This window comes from Engystomops pustulosus, chromosome 4 (assembly GCF_040894005.1).
Source record: "Engystomops pustulosus chromosome 4, aEngPut4.maternal, whole genome shotgun sequence".
Lineage (NCBI taxonomy): Eukaryota > Metazoa > Chordata > Amphibia > Anura > Leptodactylidae > Engystomops > Engystomops pustulosus.
Window position 1 is genome coordinate 160,460,955 of NC_092414.1, and position 26,045 is coordinate 160,486,999.

At 38.8% G+C, this 26,045-nt stretch overlaps 1 protein-coding gene across 6 annotated transcripts in view; it reads right to left on the minus strand.

The window, feature by feature from the left end:
- Window positions 1-1,961: 1,961 nt before the first annotated feature.
- The window catches only part of BNC1 (basonuclin zinc finger protein 1), a 64,524-nt gene continuing 40,440 nt past the window's right edge, over window positions 1,962-26,045 (minus strand). For 3 of the 6 annotated variants that reach the window (XM_072148339.1, XM_072148337.1, XM_072148334.1), the window contains exons 2-7: window positions 13,890-13,956; window positions 12,222-12,324; window positions 11,893-12,128; window positions 6,740-8,619; window positions 3,735-4,164; window positions 1,962-2,826 (exon numbers count right to left, since the gene is read on the minus strand). In XM_072148339.1, the coding sequence (XP_072004440.1) occupies window positions 2,815-2,826; window positions 3,735-4,164; window positions 6,740-8,619; window positions 11,893-12,128; window positions 12,222-12,324; window positions 13,890-13,898 (2,670 nt within the window). In that variant the 5' untranslated portion in view covers window positions 13,899-13,956 and the 3' untranslated portion in view covers window positions 1,962-2,814. Of the gene's footprint in view, window positions 2,827-3,734; window positions 4,165-6,739; window positions 8,620-11,892; window positions 12,129-12,221; window positions 12,325-13,889; window positions 13,957-17,115; window positions 17,196-18,951; window positions 19,200-26,045 lie in introns of those variants that run through there. The other 3 variants (XM_072148336.1, XM_072148338.1, XM_072148335.1) reach the window with 3 other exon arrangements.

Here is a 26,045-nt window from a genome sequence, read left to right on the forward strand (position 1 = left end):
AGATAATGATGATAACTCTAACTATGTAGTTTGCTGACGGAGATACAGGTAATTATCAACTTTTAATAGTGAGTGGAAGCAGTAATGTGAATTGTAAAACAGATTGATAGTAAGTACTACACAGGCTATGAGAATATGTCATTGGGTGAAAATGTGAAATCCTGATGACCGTTTCCCTATAATTCATGGGGTAACTGTATGGTGCAGCACTTTTCCCTAGAAGAAATGCTTTTGGAAAGAATACTAATGTAATACTGATCTGTAATATGCTTGTGCTGAAACCATTCTGCTAAACAACATCCAGCAGATGTCAAAAATACTTTTCATTACTGAGTGACAACTATGTGGCACCAGATCATACGTAGTCTCCTATATATATATTAGATAGCTGTGACTATGTGTAGGTGTAGAGGTCCTATAAACATTAAATCTGTAGATTTTGACTTTTTATCTGATGTCTATGGAAGGCTTTACTCAATCTATTTATGTGGACTGCTGATGTAGCGCAAAAAACATTGAATCAATTGTTGCAATGTAGATCTACTTTAAGCAGGATAATGTCCACAATTTGTAATAAAATAGCATATTTAATAATGGAGGACATATTGCACTAAAGACCAGTTGCAAAAGCTCATTACACCTGAATTGCAACGTCTTTCTTCCTTTCTGCATTACAATATATTGTGTGTTTTAACCAACCTGGCTTCCTAACAGAATCATCTGGCGGGTCCAATTGTTTGTTTTGGATGCATTTAAAAAAAACAAAGCCGTGTGTCTGTCCGCTCCCTCCTCAGCTCGCAGCCCCCATCTTTGTGCTCCTCTACAACTCCTTCCCCCACTGATGTCAGCTCACCACACAGTGAGCTCTGTCCCTGTGCGAGTGAAGAAGCCGGAGGGAGGAGCTGACAGGAGCATAAAGATGGTGACTGGGAGCTGAGAAGCGAGAGAGCAGCACAGACAAGTCCCTTTTTTCTTTTCTTTTTTTTTTGCATCAAAACATACACTGGGATTCACCACAAGATTCTGTCAGGAAGCAAGGAAAGTTATAACACACAATTATATTGTAATGCAAATGCTCAGAAAAGGAAGAAATGAAGTGCAATGCAGCTGTAATGGGCTTCTGCATGCTGTCATTTGTGAAAATGAGCTCCCTGGTGACAGGTTCCCTTTAAGATTTTTCCAAGATGGGGGGAAACATATTTTAGACATGCCCACTATGTCTCTATAAACAAATATTTGATAAAGGCAATATTGGGCATATTGATGTCATATGTCCAAAACCAAATGTTGCCAAATCATCCTCATAATATATCTGGTGACCTGGGTCTCTAACCGAATACTAGACCTCATAGATATAGCAGAAGTTGGCCTAATTTGGAGACCATTTTCCTGGGGGGAAGATGAAGAGTGGACTCCCAGAATAATTTTATCTGATGGGCCCAAGGAGGCCGCAGTCCAGCACTGACTACACATCTTCATCAATATATCTCTAATAGCTGGTTCAAAAATTAGAAAAGGCTTTCCAGAGAAAATAGAGCACCGATAATATTTTTTCCTTAGCCAGTGCCGCTCAACATATTTTGATCTCTTCCAAATTAGTTTTTATATCTTTATGGCAGAGGTTTTCCAGCCAACTACTAACCTCCTAATTGTAGCCTGGGTTTTCTAGGATTGGAAAAATGATAGCAGATGCCAAAGTAACAGCATCACTCAGACTCTTAAAGAATTCCCTATTTTGGGTGCTGTATTTAAATTTTGAGGGGCCCAAAAGTATTTATCAAATATTTTATTGAAATGTTGATTATAAATTAACTATTTTTTGCATATTTAAGTGGCCACACTCATTTTTTTAAAGATTTATTTCTAAATTGATATTTGCATCTTGCACATATATGGCCAGAGCGCTGTTAGCAACTACTAGGCTACGCGGCTGTGTTCAGGTGAGAAGAAGATGTTGCCCATGGACAATATTAGGTTTCTATGGAAGTGGGAATACTCTATTATCCACAATGTTTTTTTTTTTTTATCAAAGACCATCTTAGTGTGCAGATTGAGGACTCCCTTAAGCATTTATTAAACTGTAATTTTGTAGGTGTCCCTCATCCATCAAGTAGTTTCTGGGCAGGATTGCCTGCATTTTTCCAGTTTCACAACGTTGTAGAAGGATTTCCACCGCAGCTACATAGAATTTGCATACCAGCGAGGCTCATTCCCAATAAGTTAACAAAACTGAAATACTGCTACAAACAGCAAAAAATGAAATCTTTTAGGTTTCTTTTGTATATATTTACAGTACATGACAACAATTTCACAACTCCAGTCCTACTGGAATAATTAGATTGAAAAAAAAAAAAAAAAAAAAAAAAGAATATTTTTTTTTACTATTTACAAACTGGAATCGATATCATGCTTCTGGGAAAAAAAATCATACTTTTCCAAATTTAAAACAGAAAAACATGGAATATTTATATAATAATAATTATAACAACAACAAGACATATCATTTTTAACAAAAGTGAATAGATGGCATTTCATACAGAATGCCAGTTACAAGTGCATAGCATACAAGAATAACAAAAACATTATACAGTGAAAGGCTGAAGTGACACGGTATCAAAACTGTACAAATCAGAGAATGACGTTACTACTTACACAGCTCAATACTGTCTACAAAAAAACGTGAACGCTTTTATTTTGTTCAGCTGGCATCATAACAGTAGTGGTTTGACCATTTTGTGTGTTTTTGTGCTCAGTAAAGGGAGTTGTTTGCACATCCTCTACTTTGAAATGCATCATTGTTTCGTTCTTTCATGATCATGCTTTTTCCTAGAATGAAAAAGATGCATTAAAAAGAGAGCAGCGAGTGACGTTTCTTACTGCTTTAGAAGTAGGAAGCCATCCCTATACCATATATCAGCTCTTTACATTAGCATTTTCTCACCACACAAAGCTGCCATCAGTATTCACTTAGGCCCGTTTCTTATAAGAGTTTGCGCTGACAAACTTGTTCCGTTCACATGTGGGATTTACAAGACCTTACCTAGACTGTAGTTCACTGTACTGAACTGATATGTTGAGTAAAGGTCCAATAAATCCCACACAGATTGGGAAATAATCCCTACACTCAAATATGATTTCTATATAGAATCCATAACACTGAAAAACATAAGTACATTTCCTCCTTAACCACTTTCTCTTCAAAATGCTATGCTAATTCTCCTAATAAATTCTATAGGTATTTTTGCCAATACAGAGCTCCAAATTATTTGCATAAAATGCCACTGCTTGTATTTTAACTTCCTAATAGTTTACAACTGAAACTTTGATTTAAATATATAAAACCCAAGTATTGTTCGAGGGATTTTAGTCACTAAGTGGAAATGTACAGTTTGAAAAGGTCAAGTGCTTTAAAAAGTATATCAGGAGCTCAGTGACATAAATCTGGCCATTGAGCTACAACAGAGGTCACAATAGCTTTATTTTTCCAAAACAGTACTTTGCGACTCTGATAAGCTTCTGTGCAAGTTGGGATTTTGGCTATGCCGATTTCGACTACGCACAGAAGAGAACATAATGTTGCAACCAGTCACCTTACACTTATGAAGCTGCCTCAGATGTACAGTTTTGTAATGGGCCCTAAAGGTCCCCTTGTTACTGTACGTTTTTTGGCAAATATGACAGGTTATTGGCATACCAGATGGTATACGTGAGAAACTTTGGTCAACTCTACTGACCAAGTTCAAATTGTGGTAAAGCTGTTCCTGTGGCATGAAGCTCAAGCCTTCAAAGTTTTCATCACTATCTTCCACTGGTAGGTTACCTTCTTCACTACCGCCATCCGAGTCCCAGGAGGAATGTGAACTGCTTGCTGACTTAATGCTTGAGGTTGTGCTTAAGTCCAACACAACACTTTCATTCACAGGATCTGTACCAAAGCTGTCCAAACAAGGTTCTCTGATCTTACTCATGGGATAAACCAGACTCCCTGTCCGGTTCATTCCTTTGAAGATCACAGATGTCTGTCCTGGATTTTTTAGTGGGGATTCCTGGTAGTGATCCTTGACCATGTCTTTCAAAAGATAAGGGATACTGTAAGGGTTGTTCTGTAGTTCCAAAGAATCCCTGGTTAGAAGCTTATGATGAAGGTTCAGATTAGAACTGTGCCTGAAAAACAGAAGGAGATGTGATGGGATTTCCATATATATACGGACAGAAGGAAACTTCCATTTAAAGCTAAATCAGCATTTTTAAACATAGAAAAATGAAAAACTGTATCCCATAGTCCTACTCTGTCCTACACACACATATAGATCACAGAAATGTGAAAAATTAAAAATGTTAACTCTGGAGTCGATTCCTTTATTTAAAGGGCAACGAGAAAAAAAAAAAAAAACGTACGGATTTTACCAACCATTATTTTAAGGTTAACAAAGCAATATCTGCGTATTACACAAAATTGATACAAAAGTGCAGCTGCAGTATTTGATAATGCCCTAAAAGATGGTGGAGGTTGGTAGATCTTCGAAGTTTAATAGTAGTCATAACTTTGTGGAAAAAGAATGCAGTCAGTGACTAATAGATTTTAGGAAATGGATATGAAGCATGGAATGCTTTCTTCTTCCCATCCAATTTTCTTGTATGAACATATGCCATTTACAATGTAGAACAGCTATTCTTTTTTTTTTTTTTTTTTTTGGAGATATCCTTGTATACATACTGAACATCAAACTATGAAGCATATTTAATTTTCAAGAAATGAAATTGCTTTTATGATGCAGATAACTAGTGACAGATTGTATGGATGGTGCCAGTATGAAAAAGTAAAAAACACACAAAATACTCACCTACGCTCCTATTCATCTTGATCCCGGTGCCGGCCTTCGCTAGCCTTGACCCAATGTGATCACCTAGTACAGAGACTAATAAAAAGAAGGCCGGAGTGCGAGGACATGATGTCTAGCGCTCCAGGCTGCTAATTAGGCATGCCCCCTGCATGACGTGGGAGATTGAGGTATCACGCAGCTCCTCCTCCTCGCAATTCCCATCATGCATAATTAGCATACCGGAGTGCTAGACATCTCATCCCCGTGCACAGGCATAAGTCTCTTTTCTATGCGATCCCGTGTCAAGACTAGCAAAGACAAGCACAGAGATCAAGACAAAGAGGAGGGTAGGTGAGCATTTTCAGTGATCTTTTAATTTTTCATACTGGTTGCTTTCCTTTAAAGGTTGAAATGTAAACTAGATAAACCTATTAGAAGGAAGCAGTCAGCCAGGCAGCCATCTATATATACACACACGAAATGGGCTACCTATATCAGGGTAAAAGGATTGGCATGTTAAATTTTACCATACACAAAATCAGGCAGCACCATAATTCCTTCTTCCAAACACATGCATGCTTGGCCAAATGAACATGCATGCGTATAGGCAGAATAGGCCAAATAATGTTGTTCTGCCAACAACTGCTAATCTACCACATTAAAGCATACAAGTTGCTTATATGGCAGTGAAACATCTGGATTAGAGAGTCACAATCCTACTGGTCTAATCCTATTTCTTCCAACAGTCTAATGTCTAAAGAAGAGCAGACCCTAATTGGCACTGCATTGGTCTCATTAGTATATACTTCCCTTTTCAAAGCTAATCTGTACAGACACCTTGTGGGACAGGTATCATATGCCACCATCCTATGCCAGTGTATGATATAAGCCCCACCCCTCCAGGAACTTCAGACAACCAGTACTGCTGGTATATAGTACGTGTACAGGTGGAATTCCCCATGCTAGCCCACTCCATTGCCAGGCAACCCCCTTCACGCTCACTTGGTGTGGTGGTGGCATAAAAAAAAGGGGAAAATAGAAATGGCAATTCCTGGTGGTTCACAAGGGGTTGCGATTATTTCATGGGTTATACTCCTGAGAATTTACGTATCAGTCCTTATAATGTATCCTGGAAGTGGCTGTATACATCAGCATCAGGAACTGGAGCAGAAGAGGAACTGGGAGCAGCTGTACTCAGTTTGTCGGTCCTCTCCTACTCCTTATGCTGGCTCGTATAACCAGTGTCGGAAGCTGAAGTCAGTACCAGAAGCTGCAGCTTAAGCGGAGGGAGGAGAGAAGGAGCTAAGGGAAGGCGAGTATTTCTTTTTTTTGTCTCCAGTATTATTAGGGGAACCCCCTGTATTACTATAATAGGCCTTTTTTTTGGGGGGGGGGGTTCCCCAATATTACTAGGAGGGTCCCTCCAGCATAGTAGCCCTAAGGGGGTCTTCAGCCTTGTAGGGGGGCTCCAGCATTATTAGGTGGGCAGGCTCCATTTTCTATAATGGTCTACTCTGGGGGGGGGGGGGGGGGGGTGTCTCCAGCACTGTGGGGTCTGGGGATCTGCATTATCATCATAGGTCTGCTCTGCAGTCTTAATCATTTTCTGGTTGTATTTATTAGGCTGGGGTCGGTTTTCGTTATTGTCTGAATGCAGGTTTCTGGGTTTGTATTTAGGACTGTTCTGTGGTATTATTTCGGGGATGGCTTTTGAAGATATATTGTGGTTGTTGATGCATGTAGGGTGCTGGATACTGGTATGGCCTCTTGAAGTAGAATGGTAACAGTGCGACCCTTGGACCAAAAAAAGTTTGTGCACCCCTAATCTAAAGTGAAACAGTTGTAGATAAATTCCCTGTTAAGATATACTGTAGTAGTAAGCTAAAACTTTTCATATTTACCAAGTATGGCATTACCTGTCTCTGCTCCTCCGGGAAGGGAAAGCAGCATTGCAGCCGTCTATAGTACATAAATGCATTTCTTTTGGGTGTACATTTTTGTAATGCATTTTAACACTGTATGGGTTTTTGAAAGCCTTCTTACAAATCTCACAATGGAAGCGATTTTCATCCTTTGGTACATCTAAGTGCGGATCTCCATGATCTATGTCTACAGAGTCACTCAAGCCAGGGACCATGTTTGATATTGCACCAAATATACCCCCGTTGAAAGCATAATGTCTAAATTCAATACTGTCCTCAGAATCTGGATGTCTTGGCTGCTCTTTAATATAAAAGGAGGGGTCAGCCAGCTGCCTCATGACATGGAAATGGTTTGAATGTTCATATTTACTTTCACTGGAATCTACTTTCAATGGCGCCTCTTGAGGGAAGGAATGAAATTCAGTCTCAGAGTCAGAAGATGTATTGTCATAACTGTTATCCATAGCAGAACGAGAATTCTGTTCTTCTCCATTTTGAGAACGTACATTATCCCTCTCAGATCTGCTGGGACTTTCAACAGCAGTTTCCACATTTCTATCAGAATTATCAAAGACAGAGGAATCATCAATATTTGGTGAAAGGTCCTCTTCAGAACTCATATTTTCCGTGCTTTCTGTTGGGGTATCCATAGATTCTTTCTGGATTTTGATGGGCATGCTAGATTTTCGAGATTTCTTTTTCGGCATTGTATCCAAAGATAGATCCGCAGAAGCCATTTTATCACTAATAGAAGGAGAGGTGGCTGGTAGGGAAGGAAGCATGCCAGGAGTATTGGCAATTTCAGCTGGAGTAACAGGACTTCGATAGAAAGGTAAAACTGGCTGAACAGTTTTTAAATTAGGAATGAGAACACAAGATTGTCCAACGCTAGGCAGACCAGTTGGCAACTTTGAGTCAGTGCTGTGAGTTACATAGTTGTTAGAAGGTCTGTTATCTAGGCATGGACTTTTTAGTCCCATCCTTTTGTGATCTTCAGACACAGAGATAATAAGGCCATTTCGGAGATCTTTATCTCGGTTGTTCCGGTTCATTGGCATATGAAGTCGTGGGTTTGGATTGGAACTGTGACGATTTCGGCTTCGCAATGAGCTAAACACCATATTGCAGCCCTCTATGGTACACCTGTGCTTTATCTTCAGATGCACTGCATTGTAATGTATTTTTAGTGTTCCTTTGTCATAAAATGTCTTTTCACAAGCAGTACAGAAGACACGGCCCTTTCTGGGTCCAGCGCCATTTCGTTCAGCAGACTTCAGTTTATTTTCAGGAGAGACTGAAGTCATCTCATAGTTTGTCAAGGTGTTGTGTGAACTAGAATCGCTTAATGGGCTATCATCTTCTGCTTTGGTGATGACATCCTGAGCACTTATGTTGGACTCATTTTCTAAATTAAACGATGCAGAACTTGAAGTCAAGAAGCTGCTTTCAGAGAAAGATATATGGGCATCTTGTTTGCTTTCATTCCCTCTATCCTGGCTTCTTTCAGCAAGTGGCCTTTCAGGTGGTGAGCCAATGAGAGGGGGAGGCACAGGGCTGAAAAACTGAAATGGTAATGTGAAGGCCATGTTATTTATCATGTTTTCAAATGGATGTATGGAAGATGGAGACATTTTCTCCAACGGGTTAGGAACTATTATAGGACTGCTCCTAGGGTTGCAGTTTTCAATAAATGTCCTGATGTCAGAATTTGCCCGAGTGCTGGGGACAAGAACAGAGAACCCTTCTTTCTCATGGATTGCCATAAGTTCTACAATAGATTTTGTTTCTCCAAATCGAAGAAACTGCTGCAATGTGGCCAATTCTTCTTCAACAGTCATTATTGACCAGTGATCCAAGACTTTTCCAGATGCATCCTAAAATTAGTTTTGTTTAAAAAAAATTAAAAATAAAATTAAAAAAAAAAACCTGTTAAACATTCATTTTTGCATAAATAAACAATACTACGTCAAGCAATATTTAGTATTAAGCAGGCTAAATTTCTTTGGATAGCGATTAGATATTTAAACCAAAAACTGTTGTGAAATTAGTTGTATTCTATATAAAATATAGCAGTTGCACCAATATTACTATTATACTCAAATATGTTCTTATCTTTTTGAGGCCTGTTCTGGTCCCTGGAAAATTGCCTACTGCATTGGTATCCGGCCTCCATGGGCTCATGATGTGCTAGAGGGGGGTCGTTATCTACAATAGTGAAGCCAGTTTAGAATGCACATTTTAGGGGGTTGTGGGTGGTCTCAGTTTTATTTATTTATTTTTTTTAGTTTGGACTTAAAAAGAAGGGGCGTTACAGAAAGGAAGTAGTGGAAGGAAGGGTTAACCTTCATATTTGCAGATATAAAGCATTTACAAGAATTTTTTAAATGTGCTGTGCTGCTATATTTTCACTAAATGAAAACAGTGATAAATTTAAAAAATTTTAAGGTGACCATATCTTCGAAGTCCGAGGCTAGCAACTTTGATACTTGTTTAAGCTAGACCGACACTGACAAGAGTGATCCAATATTCCATTTTCCTTTCTCTAAACCAATATGATTTTTCAGAAGACCTAAATAAGTTGCCTTTATTTAAAGCATAACTAAAGTTTTAACAGAATCTTATAAATCATTAATGCAGATAAACTTTTTAATATACTTTAAGAAAAATATTTGTGTACTTTTATCCCCGATTTTCCTTCTTAGTTAAGCAGTTTGCGAAAATCATCTCTAACCCCCAATTCTGCTCACAGCTGAGAGAGAAGGGTCTAGTTCAGGTTTCTAATAAACTCTAGGCCGTGTATAGCTGTTTAACTTTAAGTATACTACAAAATTTACTATTCTCATCTGCACTATTCATTTTTGAATACTAAAAAAAATTATCTTCAAAAAGGATTAGCTACACTTTAACCACCCCAATACTGAAGGAGTACCCTCTTCCTAATACGAATTGAGTACAATGTCTAATGGTTTGGGGGAACAATCTGTCCTGTCAAGAGCAATTCTAGATATTGTGAGAGGACTCTAATGATGGACTGCTCTTTATATTTGCATTTACCATTTAACTTTTCACATTACATAGAACACCTTGGTAATTTTGGCTATACTAGAGGACTCCGTTCCATAGAAGCAAATGAGTATGGCTTTCAGTGGATTTGAAAGTGCACATGAAATATAACATGGGCCAAGCACCTATTCTATATGGAAATAATACAAATGTGAGCCTACAGTCCAGCCCTTAACTAAATCTTACCAAATAAATCAAGCTGGAGATGCTCTCCAATGGAACGTCTGTTACTCCTTTATATCAATTGGATTCTAAGATACCACCAGAAACTTCTAGAAGTTTCTCTATATCATGAAAGTAGAAGAAACACGAGGAGCACTCACGTCTTCTGATAAAAAAAATCTTTATTTTTGTGGCAACATCAGACAGACACACGGACGAAGGGGTTCCAAGGTGGCAGACTGTTTCACGTGTATATAGCACTCTCAAGAGGTCAGAATTTTTTGGATCAGAAGATGCAAGTGCTGCCCATGTTTCTTCTATTGTCATGAATACTGGTTGTGCTGTGGGATTGTTTCACCGCTAAAGATCCAGTACTGTGATTTTCTCAATAAGTACTTGTGCTGCTCAAAATCTCCAAGGAGAAAGACAGCAGAAGCTAGTGCCACTTATTTTCCCTTCTACTATTGTATTAAAACTATGCATATTACTCTTTTGACCCAAAGAATAAATAACATATCAAGAGGATTTCTCATTTAAATTTAAATGGATCAATTAATATAAAAGAATAAAGCAGCTCATTTTAGTCAAGTTCCATTTTTCCCCCCACTGTAAGGTTAATAATCTTCCAGGCAACTAAGGATCGTGGAATAAATGAAGGCGTATTGATCTATAGCCAGCGTCCACAAAGCACAGCTGTAATTACACTTGAGTGTTGGAGTTATATCAAACTCTGGCCTGATCTAACTTTTCCCAATAACTACAATAAATATTTTATCACAGGACATGTATTTGATAGCCTACTGAGATTTTTCACAGTCCATGAAAGACTTTCCAGGTTGATGAAGAATGTATCATCATATTTTTTTCATGCTGTAGAGGCTTTGAGATAATTGATTCCATATTTTTAATCCTAACACTAAAACGCAAGATTATCCAGATCATTAAATATTGATCTGTGTCATGATATAAGACCATAATGGAGCTTTGCATAAAAAACATAATTGTAGCAAGCAGCAGAAAGAGCAGGGATCTCGCAGGCTGTTTAATTAGCATAACTTAACGGAGCTCCATTGTGCTCTTACCAGGTACAAAAACGACCATAATGGATCGTTAACTAAATAACATTCAACTGATTTACAGTAAATATTGGACACAAATGGCAGATAAAACAAACAAGATTGTAGCAAACTTGCCCTGCACGTTTTACATTTATTGTTTCTCTGCCAGAAAACATACCACCACGGTACTGGTTGTGAGAAGAACTGCAGGTAGAACCATTTTCAAAGATTCTCTAGCCTAGTTTTTCTAATTTCTCACCTATGGATGCCACCAAGAGGTTATGTATTAGGTATTCCCTTACAAAAATGTAGCCAAGAGCAAGGAACGGGGATCCAGCAATCCCCCTAGCCTCCACTTACTTATTGTGACTACTAGAGCCAGTCTCAATGGCGATGCCATATGCATGGCAAGGGACTCTTGTGGCTAGTAATTGGCTGCAGGAATCACATAAATAATGTATATGTCGTCATTACTGCAGGAAGAAAGCAGATATATCTGGGCCATCAGAGTTGCAAAGACTTGAAGGGGCAAATAGAGGGTTTTTTTATGCACATTCCCTGCTCACCCACCACAGCAGATATCTTGCTCATTTACAGAACTACTGATATGGATGAATAGGTGTCTCTTTTACAGAGAATGGTGGCCATACAAATTAAATAAATTTTGTCTACTGTAAACCTGACTACAGCAGTACTGGCTGCCCACCTAATATGTATGCATAAATCCTAACTCTTCATAATAGCAAGGAAAGTGTGTGTGCGTGTGTTTTAGAAAGTGAAAAGCTATACAAGCCACAAGCATAAAAACCAAAGAAAGAAAGATGGATTAGAAATATATAACTTGGTCCATAAGTACACAAGTACCTGAAGCACATAGCCCCGTATATAATCCTGGAGCGTCCAGTCAAGTGAATGAAGGATCTGAATGACCTCTTCTTGCTTTAAGACACTGAAAAGTCGATCAAGCAGAATTTTCAGTCGGATAGGAATGGCTTGAGTTCCATAAAGCATAAGGCTGCTAATATCAAAGACTACACTGGACTGAACAATTTCAACTTGACTGGCAGGGTAAAAGTGTGGGATCCGTAGCTTACTCAGTGCTATATGAAGAAAATGAAAATCTGTATTAGTCTTCTAGTTATGCAATAGACATACATGTCAGCATGCTCATCCTGTCTGTATATAACATTTACCATGTGCCACCCATCCATGTCTGCACTGTTCACACTGACGGTGATTTATTTTGCAAGGTTTGAATCCAGAACAGATGCAGTTGACCAATGTACATCTTATTCCCTACAAACAAACAAAAAATACATATTATATAAGTATTAGCGTGCAATTATGGAGAGGATTAAAAAGGATTAAACTCAGAGTCAAATAATATTCACTTTATTCATTTATCTTGCAATCATTCATATCAACAATGGTGGTAACTGCTATGGAACACAATGTACACATACTATCCCACTGTATTACGGAGATCAGAAACATTGAACATCAGTGACACATTAGAATGTATATCTATACATATAGAGCTTCTAAGTGCAGTGTAATGATCACTTTTCATTGTCATGGTATATCTTCTCCATCTGGATGCCTTATGAAAGCCATAAATAATATAAATCGTTTTCAAAGTTAGATGCACAAACCTACAGAGGTAACCTAGATATCTATAAGTAATGGGAGGGTAAAGAACATATGTTGTCCAGGAAGCATCTATACAATAAAAAGATGAAAAAGGTGTTAAACTATTTCCTAAAACACATAGTTTGTCCTAATTTATTGCCCCCTGCAGAGCCAGCTGCGTTCACAAAACTTTGCTCTCTATTTGTTTACATTAAATCAGGAATATACACATCTAAAAAGTGGTGACAGATTGACTTTCTCTCTGGTTCCATCAATGGCTGTGTCTAGGGTCCTGTAAGGAGGGCACTACACCCAGCTGTAAGGTAACAATGAGTCAAGGCTGGGGATGTATAATAATCCTCTGGGGAAACCATTCCTGTACAGAGTGGAAAACAGATTATGGCAGTCTACAAAAACCAGTCTCAAGTTACTCCTATTAGCATTTCATCAGCAGCAATTCCTACAGGGGTTAAGACATCTACTCAAACTTGGTGTGCAACTGATTTATAGATTTACATAATCAATAAGTGGAATACTATCAAAAAGAATATGGCTACAATGAGAATTCCTGGAGATTCACCTTGAGATCACGGATCTGCACAACTACCCAAGTTTTTATTAAATTGCTAAAATTTCTGAAAAGTTAGAAACATGTTTGAAACAGTTTCTTCCATTTTCAGATACCCAAAGAATTCAGGATTAGAGGGAATTGAGGTTCCTCATCTAATTTGAGTGTGACTACTCTTAAATACCTGGTCCAGATATGAAGATTATCCAATTCTGCATTTGCCCTTTGATGGAACTGTAGAAAATTAAAACAGGTTCTCCCTACTGATTGCATACACTGATATTTTAGTATACTTACCCTTCTACACCGCATAACATAACATTGAGTGCGTTGCCTCAATTGATGGGACACAAATGGTCAGAACATTCACAGACCTGAACCTGAATGGTTCCATAACGCAGCTATTCCTCTCCTTGTTCTCACACACTATATCCGCCTTGACTTAGAGGCTGAACCTATCATAGTAGAACTACTGGATGACACAAGTCACGGATCCACTATAAACGCTGCTCTAATATTTTCAAACTATGTTGCACATATTTCCAGAAAACAGAATAACATGTACATACACAAAACATTGGAAATCATTGGAACAAGGTGACTGAAGGTAATGTGTTAATCCAGAGTAGGGTGGGGGGAAATAAAAAGAAAAGAAAAATCTTACCTCATTCATTTTGCGCTTTGGTTCAGTCCCCACAAACAGCTGAATCTCATTCCCTGGAATGCACTCACTAACACACAAAACAGAAGGTCAAGTTACTTTCTGAAAACACTTCTTGGCAATGCCTCCCAAACCGGCTACCACCCTCATTACAGATATCCACTCCGCTACAACTAATGACTTCTGTTCACCATCAATAAGCTTATACCCATTCACACAGTGCACAACTTATATATTTATTTAATATGGTTTTCATAGCCAATGGGAAAGCAAGGTCGTCTCCTTCCAGCAATGTTTAATAGGTTGTTACTTGTCTCCACCTTAAGATGGCCAAAACCAGTCAACAGCCTTCAGAGTCCTCCATAATAATCTGTGTGTGTATCAGCCAATCCTACAGATTTATTGTAATGACGGTGGGAAGGCAACCCCAATATCAGGCACCACTTTTATGTATCATTGGTATTAAACCCCTTTCACCCTAGCATTTTGCAGTTGCGTTTTCTGGACATGTTTTTGACGTGCAGAATTCCCATTACACCCTGTCCTATTGTGTTCAATGGGTTTTGTCACACAAGGGGCCTAAGGGTTTACCCTATTATGTAGTAAATTTTGCTTAACATTTGCAATTGTTTTCCGTATAGATGAACACAAGGCCAGATCATTCCAAAATGCAAAGATTCACTATTAACCATTGAAGAGGAGTTTAGGTTACCCATTCTCCAAATCTAGGAGGAAGGGGGGGGGGCTGCAGCAATTGGGGAATTGTCCTGAAATAAGACAGATATTCCTTATTCTGTGGACAGGAACCATCAGAGAATTCAGGATGTATAACAACTGCCTAAACATTTTTTAATTATGATAATAGTTTTAGAAATTCAGAATAAGATACTGTTTTTGGTAGTCTGCAGTAGTGTACATTAATTCTATAAAGTTGTAGGACCAGACTGTGGTGCCCTCAGGCAAGCGATGTTTGTGTGGTCTGTTGGTCCAACAAATAAAATTGGAAGAAAAAAAAAAAATTCAGACCAGGCTTTGGGCTAGTTCCAACCATTACAGGGTTAACATGTATGGTGTGGACTATTACTACTGCATACACCAAACTTCACAGTGATAGATGTCTGCATACAAGACAAAGATTTCTGTCATCGATGACTAATGAATGAACAGACAAGCTGATCTAAGGACACAGCAAATATGCCTAGCTTACAGATCTCAAGTAACAACATTTGGCTGTAGTCAGGTAACCCCAAAACACTGGGGCAGACACAATAATGACACAACAGAAGTTATAGTGCAGACCATAAGACAAGTCATACAGGAAAGGGTGAGCTCATCATTAGGGTCTGAATCATTTCCACTACAACTCTTGTAGGGTCATGTAGTAATCCTGAGTACACAGACTGTCACAGCACATGTATCTCCTTGCATATCCCAGTATATTATCCTCATTTTAATAGTATACATAGTTATCTGCCATAATATAATCCAAAATAAATTATTTGCCTTCTATACCATAACTACATCTCAAATCTAACATTTTTGAAAGAAAAAAAAAAAAAAAAATTTAACACCTTTTATGATGTGGTTACAGGGAAAGCAAATATCGGTACTATACTTTATGTAGAGATATCTGCAGTATTCAGTCATACTCAATCATTATTACTGAAACTTCTAAAACGTTCTTCATAGAAACACTAAACGAACAGCACACAACTTGCTTACTGGTATAACAGTATCCATCCCTTACATGTGATCAGGGATGATTCTGCAGCGGGTGCTGGGATTCTTACAATCACTAGAATTCTGTAACGACTTCAACAAATCTGCCACATTAGGACATAGTCTTAAGAGGTCCTGACTCTACATAACTAAGCACTCCTTTCTTCATCCATATTCCACATTACATCCACTTTGAGACATTCTCCAGTAGAAATATTATAGAACTGTCTGAAGCTTAGCCTCTGCTAGAGATCCCGTATATTATGTATACCCCAGAACACCTTCCAGGAGACCCACATGACATCCAAGATCTAAGAAGATGCATACCTCACTGCTGATTACATACTATGACTTCTGGTCACTTTATGTAATCCTACAATGTTACTCTACCAAGTCGCCCTCAAACATACCGAATGTGGTTACATTCCAATTTTCAAGGTGTCTTAACAGGAACCTAACAGCTGTCAAAAATCCAACACATTACTAAGATTAGATGTGATTGGCCATGTAAAAGGGATGTGTGCACAAGTCTACTGCTTGAAAAGCCTCAATGTCCTGTGAAGTAGATGGGGTCCATTTGTGGGCATGGGTTTTTTTCTGGCAGTGGTGAACCAGGTCACCACTACATAACTCACTCCATTCACCGCTCAGTAGTTATAACATCACTGCGACACTAAAACACAAGCATAGCACACAATGACTACAATGGAAACCAACTCCACAGAGAAAACTAGCACTTGGCAAGAGAGGACACCTAATTCTGCATCACTTGATAGTTCCTCCACTGTAGGTATGGAGTACTTCACTTACAGCAATAATTTACACATCACCAGACCTGTTTCCCATGTACACATAGCTTTTCTATAAACCAGCATCTTTACCTGCTTGAAATATTTATAAAGAAAGTTGTCAACTCTAAAGCACATATTTTAGAATACTACACAAAATTTTAAATCCTAGCACACTCGGAAAACACAGAACATAATACCTGAAAAAAAAAAAAAGAAAAAGGCTTCACAGGTTAACTATTACAGCCACTGTTCTTCAGGTTCCAAATGGGTGTTTGGTTAAAACCGAATAGAGATCTAAAGAATGTTTCAATAATGTTCTAGCTGGTATCTGAACAGTCCTCTTCTCCTGTGAGATGCTTGGTCACATACTTCAGGCCACATGAAGAACAATTGACCAGACCTGTCAATTAACAATGCTGTGTCCCTTATGGATGCCTGTACAGTTAGCTGCTCATCCATCACATGACTACCGCTGCTTAGACCACTGCTGATACCTTGTCTCTGAACACTAGGCAATTTGGTCAATATATCATTAAATTCTGTAAGAATAGGTAAATATCTGGTGCCCTTATTTACAATGCACATAGCACTTTAGATCCCAAAGTCATGTTGCAGGTGTCAAACTTTACCTACAGGATTATTTTATAATCTGCAAATACGCGCAGTGGCATCTGAAATTGGTTACGCAAAATGTCTGCAGAGGAGTCGTAAAACATTACCTGTTGAAGCTTTTCCATGTAACTTTGCACTTGTCCAGAAAGACTTAGCTGTCAGTTTTCCAGTAAAGAAAAAATATCTTGTGTCTTCTCCAAAGCCCCACCTCACCCCATCCCCCCACTAAAAAAGGTGGTGGTAATGGTCACTTCAATACTACTGTGGCTTCAACTGACCATGAAACAAATTATAGACCATCTACATTATTTGCTGGATAAGTAAACACAAGTGCAATGATAAAAATGACCTGCACAACTGATCAGGTAGCGGCAATGTCATGAGAATAACATACAAACATGTGCTCCGTGTTAAAAAGTGTGTAATCCTCATCAGGAAAGGCAGTGATAAATTATGCACGTTTTAGTTGTTGTAATGAAATATGTAATTTATGGGAATAAAAGTAGAAGATTTTAGACACTGGTTTGCAGACAGAAATGCACAAGAGGAAAAAAAAAGCACCCCATTATCCACTCTATAGCCAGTAATAAACCCAGGAGTTGAGACAGTGGCAGCTCAATGGTAAGAAAAGAGGAGCGGTGGAAAAGAACATGTTTCTACACTGCCTTTGAGAAAGTTTGGCTTCCAGCTATGCACTGATTAATATCAGATCTCCTCCTTTACTTGCCTCTTGACAATCGTGTCACATCTGGCTGACAAATCCTTACAAGCTTATCCAAACCTAGGCAGCCCAGATCATGCTCCAGGACTTGCTAGAAGGAAGCGGTAACACCAGCCCTGTACTGATGTGCCATCATGAAACTAATGAAGCTGACTTCACTTGTAGACTGCAGAAACACGAAGCAGCACAACACGCCTGGAGGTCCTTGCAACATAGATGTTAGCTCACCCAAAAGATACAAACAACAATAAGCTTTCCAGCTCAAGAAGCCAAAACAGCTACAGGATCGCGGGCGAGCATTGTAAAAGGAGATAATCACAGATTAACATGAGAGCAGAAAGACACCTCCGTGCAGGCGAAACAGGACAGTTTGTCTCTAGATTGCACTTTCCATCTCCAGCATTACGTCAAACTAAGAAAATGGGCTGGGCACACCTATCTTAATGGATACTGCATAGTTAAAGCCATCTATCAGTGTATTGATCGTTCTGTACCAAGTTCAGTGGAAAGATTGGTTTCCTATCCACAACTACAGGAAAAGCTTAATATTAAGAAAAAAAAAAAAAAAGGTGGAAAAAAAAAAAAAAAATCTCGGCAAGCTTTCCCATAGAATTGCTGCTTTTTAAAAATTTATAAAGTGCACTTGTGAGGCGCATATATTTAGACTATTAAGTGTTACGACAATTGAGGGCTCTGAGGCAGTGGAATTATCACTGAAGAGAACACAGAGCCCTCACGTGTATCATCCTCATCCTCTTCATCATCATCATCGCCACAGAGCTTTCACTGTAAAGGGACTAGAGGACTAAGTGTGCTCTGAGGGAGGACAATAGCACTCTTCAATAAAAGGATAGGATTGTATGCATAATTTACAGACACTGATCACCGGCCACTAATAACACTAAGAACAACTATAGGAAAATTGGTTTTACTGCCTGCTCTAAAGAGCATTTCTGCATCATAATAAGGACATTAATGCACTTGCTTAAAGCACTTTATACAGGACTCCTTCAAAGTTACAATGTCACTTATCAGCATTAGCAAAAGGTAGGGTGAACACAACACAGACAATCACACAATAATAAAATAAGTCATATGCATGAGTACCATATGTGATTAGAAGATTTTAAGATCTAAGAATACAATTACAACTATCTATACAAGAACAGAATTTAAGTATAAATATGCAAAAAGAGAAAAAAAAAAAAAAAAGTTTCCTTACTTTGTCCATCGCTAGAGAGATATCATGTCCCAGGCAGTTCCTCATTCCCTCAATGAGTACTCCAGCTATGTACTTTAAGCGCACTCCTGTCTGTACAAGTACTAAAAGCGAACATCACACGCCTTCTTAGCCTTGTCTGAATATGAGCACCTCAAGGTCTGATGAATACTAAGACTGTGCACAGGGGAGTGGAATGAGATCCTCCCACTTGGTGATCTGTGGGCCCTCCAAGTTTGTGTCTGCCTGGCTCACCTCTGCAGCATGCTCTCACCTCCGTGCCCTGGTGTGCTCTGTTCCAGCATGCTCTCAGAGTCACAGGGCAGTCCCCTCACAGCTGGCTTGAAGAGGGCATGACACTCATCTTTCACAGAGATTTGATCAAAAGGAATCACAGAGGCTTGAGGCACTCCTGATGCAGTCGAAGGAGATTCTACCTCAGTTCTGGCAGCCTAAGTAATGCATTAAATCAATGCAGCTGACCTAAGGCCACTTACCATTTTTTTTTATTATTTTTTTTCTTGAAAACAGAACTACCTTGTGTATGAACCACTAGACTTATTTCAGATTGGAATTACTTGCTCAAACCAGTGACCTATAAGCACCTAAACCAACTCCCCAACATTTCTTTTCACCAGTTTTCTAATATTTTACATTCAAAAGTAGACCACCACCAGACGTGCTGGCATGCTAAGCATTTCACACAGATTTGTTGAAAAGATTGAATACATACTGTATATTTTACAAGATTGAAACAAGTTATTTATTCATAATAATTATGTTTTTTTGTGTGTGTGTGGATCAAAAATGTTATTGATAAATCTTTGAAGAGGCGACTCAAATTAACATGCAGGGTACTCCACCGCACCGCTGTTAATATCATCAATTATGTTCTTGCACACACACAAAATCTCTTAATAGAAAGGTACATGTCTGTCGGATATTCCTGCACCTGTTGTGTCAGTTAATTGATCTAGAAAAGGAAATAAAAATTAAGAAATCCTAAAGAAACAAACAGTATACAGTTGGTCAAGAGGATACCTTTAAATTCCTTTCCCCGTGACTCTTGACATTTTAATATTCCATTAACTTACCTGTCACCAGAGCATGTGAAGCATGCACAGCTGGGCAGTCTTGTTTCAAAGTAAAAAACACCCTTTGCTTTATATAAATTATGTATAAATTCTGTCTCCGGGTTACGTACAGGATATGTTTTATAGGTCTGGTCTTAAGTTGAATTTGTATGCAAGTTGGAACTGGTATGTTTTGTAATTGTAGCTCCAGACAAAATCTTTTTTGTCCCTATGACAATTGGATTTTCTGAATTTTCTGCTGTCATGGGAACAAGAATTATCAATAAAACTTTGTTACAGACACCTTACAGCTGATCATTTCAGTCTGGGAGTGAAGCAAAGCATCCAGAGAGCTTTACCAGATGTCACAGTGGTCAGTCTGTAACTAGGGGTTGTCTGTAAGTTGGGTGTCCTTAAGTCGGGGACTTCCTGTATTATAAAACAACCTGAGGTCATAACTACAAAAATAAAACTTGTATATACTGCTGGATCAACGGAGCTGTGGGGGACAGGATTCATGATGATAGTTAAAGGGGTGGTTCGGTGGTTGAAAGGAAAGGAACAGAATCTTGAACCTCTGTAAAACCTCTAACTGAAATGCTTAATAAACATAGAAATACAGGTTAGGAAAGTTTCATGCAAAAGTATTCTGGTGAGTTTTTAGTATTTCAAAGGCAAAATCAGAAATGGGTTGTAAACGCACTAAAAATGTACAGAACTACTTTTTTCTTTGAAGGATCCACTTGTAGTTTTTGCTTCCAAATACTGATCAAAATACTAACCAGAATGCTGCCACGTGAAATTGGCATGATAGTACCAGGCTAGGACCTTCATAAGGTTTACCTCACACCTGATGACAGTGCTAGTCTGGCACGGTACGCCCTCTAGCACACAATCTTTTCGGGCCTTGCGGCTCTGCCATGCCATAGCGTGAAAAATCAGTTCCAATTCCACTCCGCTATTTAACACCATCATATGACAGTCGAAGGGGTGGGGACAAGCCATCATTTGCCAGGCTTCAGAATTTTTACAGTTTGAGCCATATGTCAACAAAACAGAAGATACAATGACCGCAAAAAAAGAGATCTGTGGTTTGCGTGCAGAGGAAAAAAAATAAATAAAAATTATATATATACATACATATATACAGCATGCTTCAGGCCAAGTTCACACCTGCCTTCAGCAGGTTCCATTACAAATGGTGAAAAGAATAATGCAGCAGCGCAAATATTTTTTTTTCTCCACTATTCATAATGGAACGGATTTATATGTAACAGAAAGTCTATGGGGGAACAGAAGCAGATTTAAGACCTGCAGTTTTTGTTTCCGTTACACTGTGCTTAAACAAAGAGACTGAATGCTAAAAGACAAACTAATGAAATGAAAGACATACGGAAAACTAGACATCCAATTAGTGGATCATCCTATCAACTTTCGTAAATCCATTCATAATCTGTCAATCACCTGAGGTCATTTCCTTTGTAATGTGTATATAAATGTGCTTTTTTTCAGTGTAAGATTATGTACGCTTTTAATGCCTGAAGAAGATCTCAGTACGAGATCGAAATGCATTGCAACCAATAAAAAGACATCGCTTTTAATCCATATGATATATATGCAGCACCACTTACTTAAGACTCCGAGAACCTTCTAATGCAAGTGTTGTGCTGGTCCTTAGGCTCACTGCACACAAATGTTTGCTTTCACTGTCAGTACACCATGAATCTCGTCAGTTTTTTCAGTCAGTGTCTCTTCCGTATTTTTAACGTCTTTAACAATATAATAGTCTGTGTATCACCCGAATATCATTCGATTTTGCAGATCCACAAAAAAAAAAAAAATAAAGGGTAGGCTAGTTATTTATATCACTGGCTTGTCTCAACCCATGAAAGTGTATTATCATTGTGTTACCTAGCAGTGTGTATGAGCCCATATAAATACATGGGGATGTGAGGTAGCCATTGATAGAAAGGCTAGAACACTTCCCAAACTCTTCCTCATGTGTCCTAATGCAATTAGTTCCTGAAGCACCTGCAATTCTCTTTTCACTACCGTTCCTCTGAACCAAGAGAGGCATCTTTAAGCAGAGTCCTAAAAGGAGGACAATTCCAGTTTTCAGAGGTCGCTTATATTGGTTGAAGCAGCAGACCTCATAAGGCACATCCAATAAAGCCTCATCACATGGAGTCTGAAAAGGTTCCACATGAAAATATAAATCACCTGTGAGAACAATTAAAATTTCACAGTGCACTGTCCAACATTCCCAAGAAATATGTTCTGGAAACCCAACCTTCATCAGGTTTCAGGTTGTTATACAGAAAGCTGAAATGTTAAAAGCAAATCAATTTTCTGTGCTTTGGTTCATGCACAGGAACGGATACAAGCTCCCTCTAAACAGGAAGCCAAAATCCACTTGATCAGACTTTAATTTGAGGAAATTTCCATTCCATAACGTTATAATATCGTTATGCTACCATTACCAACCAGCAGGTACACTATGTGAAACGCAGTCATGAATTTTCCAAAAATGTGATATTCACATCTCATCTAATGATGGTCAGTGCACTTCTGTTTCACTCTAAGCTCTCACTCTGCTGCAATGCAGAAACAATAGTTACGTTGTGTGATACATGTTGCTATAAAGCCCCAAGTCAAACTCATTGGGGGAGATGTACGAATCTGTCTACGCCAGAATCGTGGAGTAAAATTGCACTTGAAATGTTGTGCACCACATTTGAGGGCTTTAGACCATTTTTCACAGTTTTCCCAACTTGTCCAAAAAAAAAAGGGGGCATGACCTTGCCAGAAAGTAGCATGTGCAACCAAAACATTCAATATTGTGGCGCAGCAAAGTAGACCAACTAATAGGAGATGCAATGTAGGACTCGCCAGTCTTATACTGCACCACATATAATCAGGCACAGGAATTAAGCTGGCCCAGCAGAGAATGGTCTCGTTCTGCTCTGTACTGGTCTAAAAACTAACACAATATATAATATTCACTGATTCTTAGGCAGCCTTCACTTGTTAGGCTTCGGTTTTAAAAATACAATTCAAATGCATCGGGGAGGAATACAGATTGGATTAGACCTAAAAGAATGCATTGGGGAACTAGCAATGTGTTTTTGGTGCTTAACAAGGCAAAAAAAAAGTATTGCTAGTACCTGAACGCACAATTTTAGGTCTAAACATATCTGTGTTCAGGAGTAATCCCTACCCAAAGTGCTTGAATTGCGTTTCAAAACACAATTCAAATTTAACATATGAACGTGGCAGTAACTGGCGACGATTTTACCACCACGACTATTGTTTTCTATTTTGTCATAGACCTTTAATAGGACTTTTGCAGTAATTAATTTTGATATATGGTCTTAGTGTTTGTACTTGTGGCTGCAAAATAGTTCAGAGACTTTTGACCTTGGCTTCACACATCCCAATGTCCCCTCCGTTCTTAAAATGAACATAGCCATGAACTGCGGATAGGCATTGGAAGGTGGTAAACACAGGTCTCTTTTAGGAAAGGTAAACAGAGACAAAAATCTTTACTTTGAGTGAGCTGATAATAGCCCAGGAGAGCAGCAGAAAGCCCCACTTAATACCTTTCAGGATAGGGTCATGACAGGGTTGCACGTCTTGTACACTGGTAGTGCTGCTCTAACATCACAGACAGTCATCCTAGTATTGTGAGCCATTCAAGGGATTTATGGGGCACTTTAGTGTTGCTGAAGGCTATGAAAATTGAAGGGTACAAGTGAGAGTCAGATTACAACCTAAGGACACATATATTTGTACCTTTGAAAAAGGTGCACAGAAAAGCTTTCCAACATTCCTCCATATGACTTTTCTGCCCAAATTGTGTCCGTTTTAAATTAAAGAAGCCATCAAGAAGGAAAATATCACATTCCTTCCTCAGCAGCCAAAACACTCTATACAATAAGGACTTTGCTTATTGTCCACATGGTCCTGTTGTTTCTAAGAGCTACAAAAGGGACCTTCTATTATGCAAATAACTTCTATTTTGTTTTAACGTTCACTATTATATTAAGTATCTCTGCTTGCAGTCAGTGAATTCCTACCCTAAAACTCTTCTCCGTATGGGTATGCAGCTGTGTAAATAATCCGTATAGCATTTTAGGACAGTTTTTTCTACCTTTAATCGTTTCAAGGGGTTTTCCATGAGTAAAAACTACTGATACGCTGTCGGAAATTAAAACAAACCCATGATCACCTGTCAGTGATCCCTCCCTGCTGGTTTTTACTTTCTGATACCTTCTCATACACAGGGGATTAAACAAAGACACCCACCCACTAGCTAAGGAACGTCACAGAAAAAGCCAGCGATTAGTGAATCAGTGCTCTCTAGGCAAGGCCTGTATGTTAAGGGCGCGTTCACACGTTCCGCACAGGGGGCTGAGTTTGGGGCGATCGCATATGCGTTTCCAGAGAAACGCATGCGATCGGGTTATTAATCACATGCGTTTCCCGGGAAACGCATATGCGATCGGCCCGAGCCCCGCCCACTGTGCGCTAGCGTTGCGTTATGAACGCGACGATAGCGGAACGTGTGAACGCGCCCTAAGAGATAAAAGGAGCCCAGACTTCACAACCATAGTAGCAGGGCATATATTAAAAGAGAGATTAAATTCTTACTGCCCTCAAGCCTACTGGGTGCTACTGATCCACCCCATCAGAAGACCCCTTAAAGGGATATTCTTGTCTGGGCATTCACATTTAGTTTTTCATTTAGTTTCAATTTTTATAACATCCAATTGAAGAAATGTTTACAAATGAATTAAATTAAATGTGACTGCCCAGATGGGTATACCCCTTTAATGATTACTTTAACTTACAATCAGCTATCCTAAGCATCGGCTTTAAGTAGCTATTGTATCAGAGTAAATGCCACATCCTAAGATGGCAAGACCACATTGGGTCATATTCATCAATCTGTTTCCGACAGAATTCTGTTGCAATTTTTGCAAAAAAAAGGTTTTCAGACACTTTGAGAATCCCCTGTAAAATTGGATGTGACCATAAAAAGGTGTGTCCTAACGTAAAACAAAAAAACGTGACAAAATTTGTCGTTTTTGTGCATCGGAAATCTAAATAAAAAAGCACCAATTCCAGGCCGTGTGGTTTTGGTTTGTGCCGCAATTTACACAGCCCATACAGTAAGCATTCTGCCAATCCAAGATGGAGGACAAATACATAAAATGTATTATAACGCTGCAAATCTTTCCTTTGGGCACAAATTGATTACCACAACAGTCCAAACAGGAACAGTCTCATGCATTAGTAGTGATGGCTAGGCCCTGTGGCTTCTACAGGGAACACACAGCAAGGCCATATTGATAATCACATATCTATTTATATAGGCAATATTGTGACAATATCACTGCAACTTTATGTAGAATAACAAATACGATGAACCAACAAACGAGGAAATGACATTTGACAGTTTGGTACAAGAGTTCCTATAAATGCTTGTTGAGAACACTATATAAATGATTATTATAAACAATAATAATATTTAGAGCAATATGGTCTTAAAAGGGAACCTGTCAGCAGAAAAAGACCAAATAAACAACTACCAGTAGGTTGTCAATCACATTTGCACCTTCAAGATCATATTTATTTGGGGCCCAGTGTGGTGGATGTATCTGGTAAATAACTTTGTATAGAACCAATTTATATATCTCACGTCAGTCACAAAAGTCAGAAAGAGTTTAATACCAAAGTCAAGCTCTCCTCACCTCAGGAGGCCCCTCTGCTGTGATTGACATATTACACTCATACTTTTAGAGAGCTAGTTGTGAAGTCTCTGCCACAATTGACGCCAATGCATTCAGAGGAGGCTTTCTAAAAAGGGGTAGGACTGCATTGCTAAACTCTCCGCCTCCTTGACCATATACAAGTCTGATTTACAACCGATTTACAGCTCATGACAAAGTTGATTTTCAGGATAATACCATAAAACACGACTAAGAAAGAAATAGGATCTAGAACAGTGGTTCTCAACCTTTC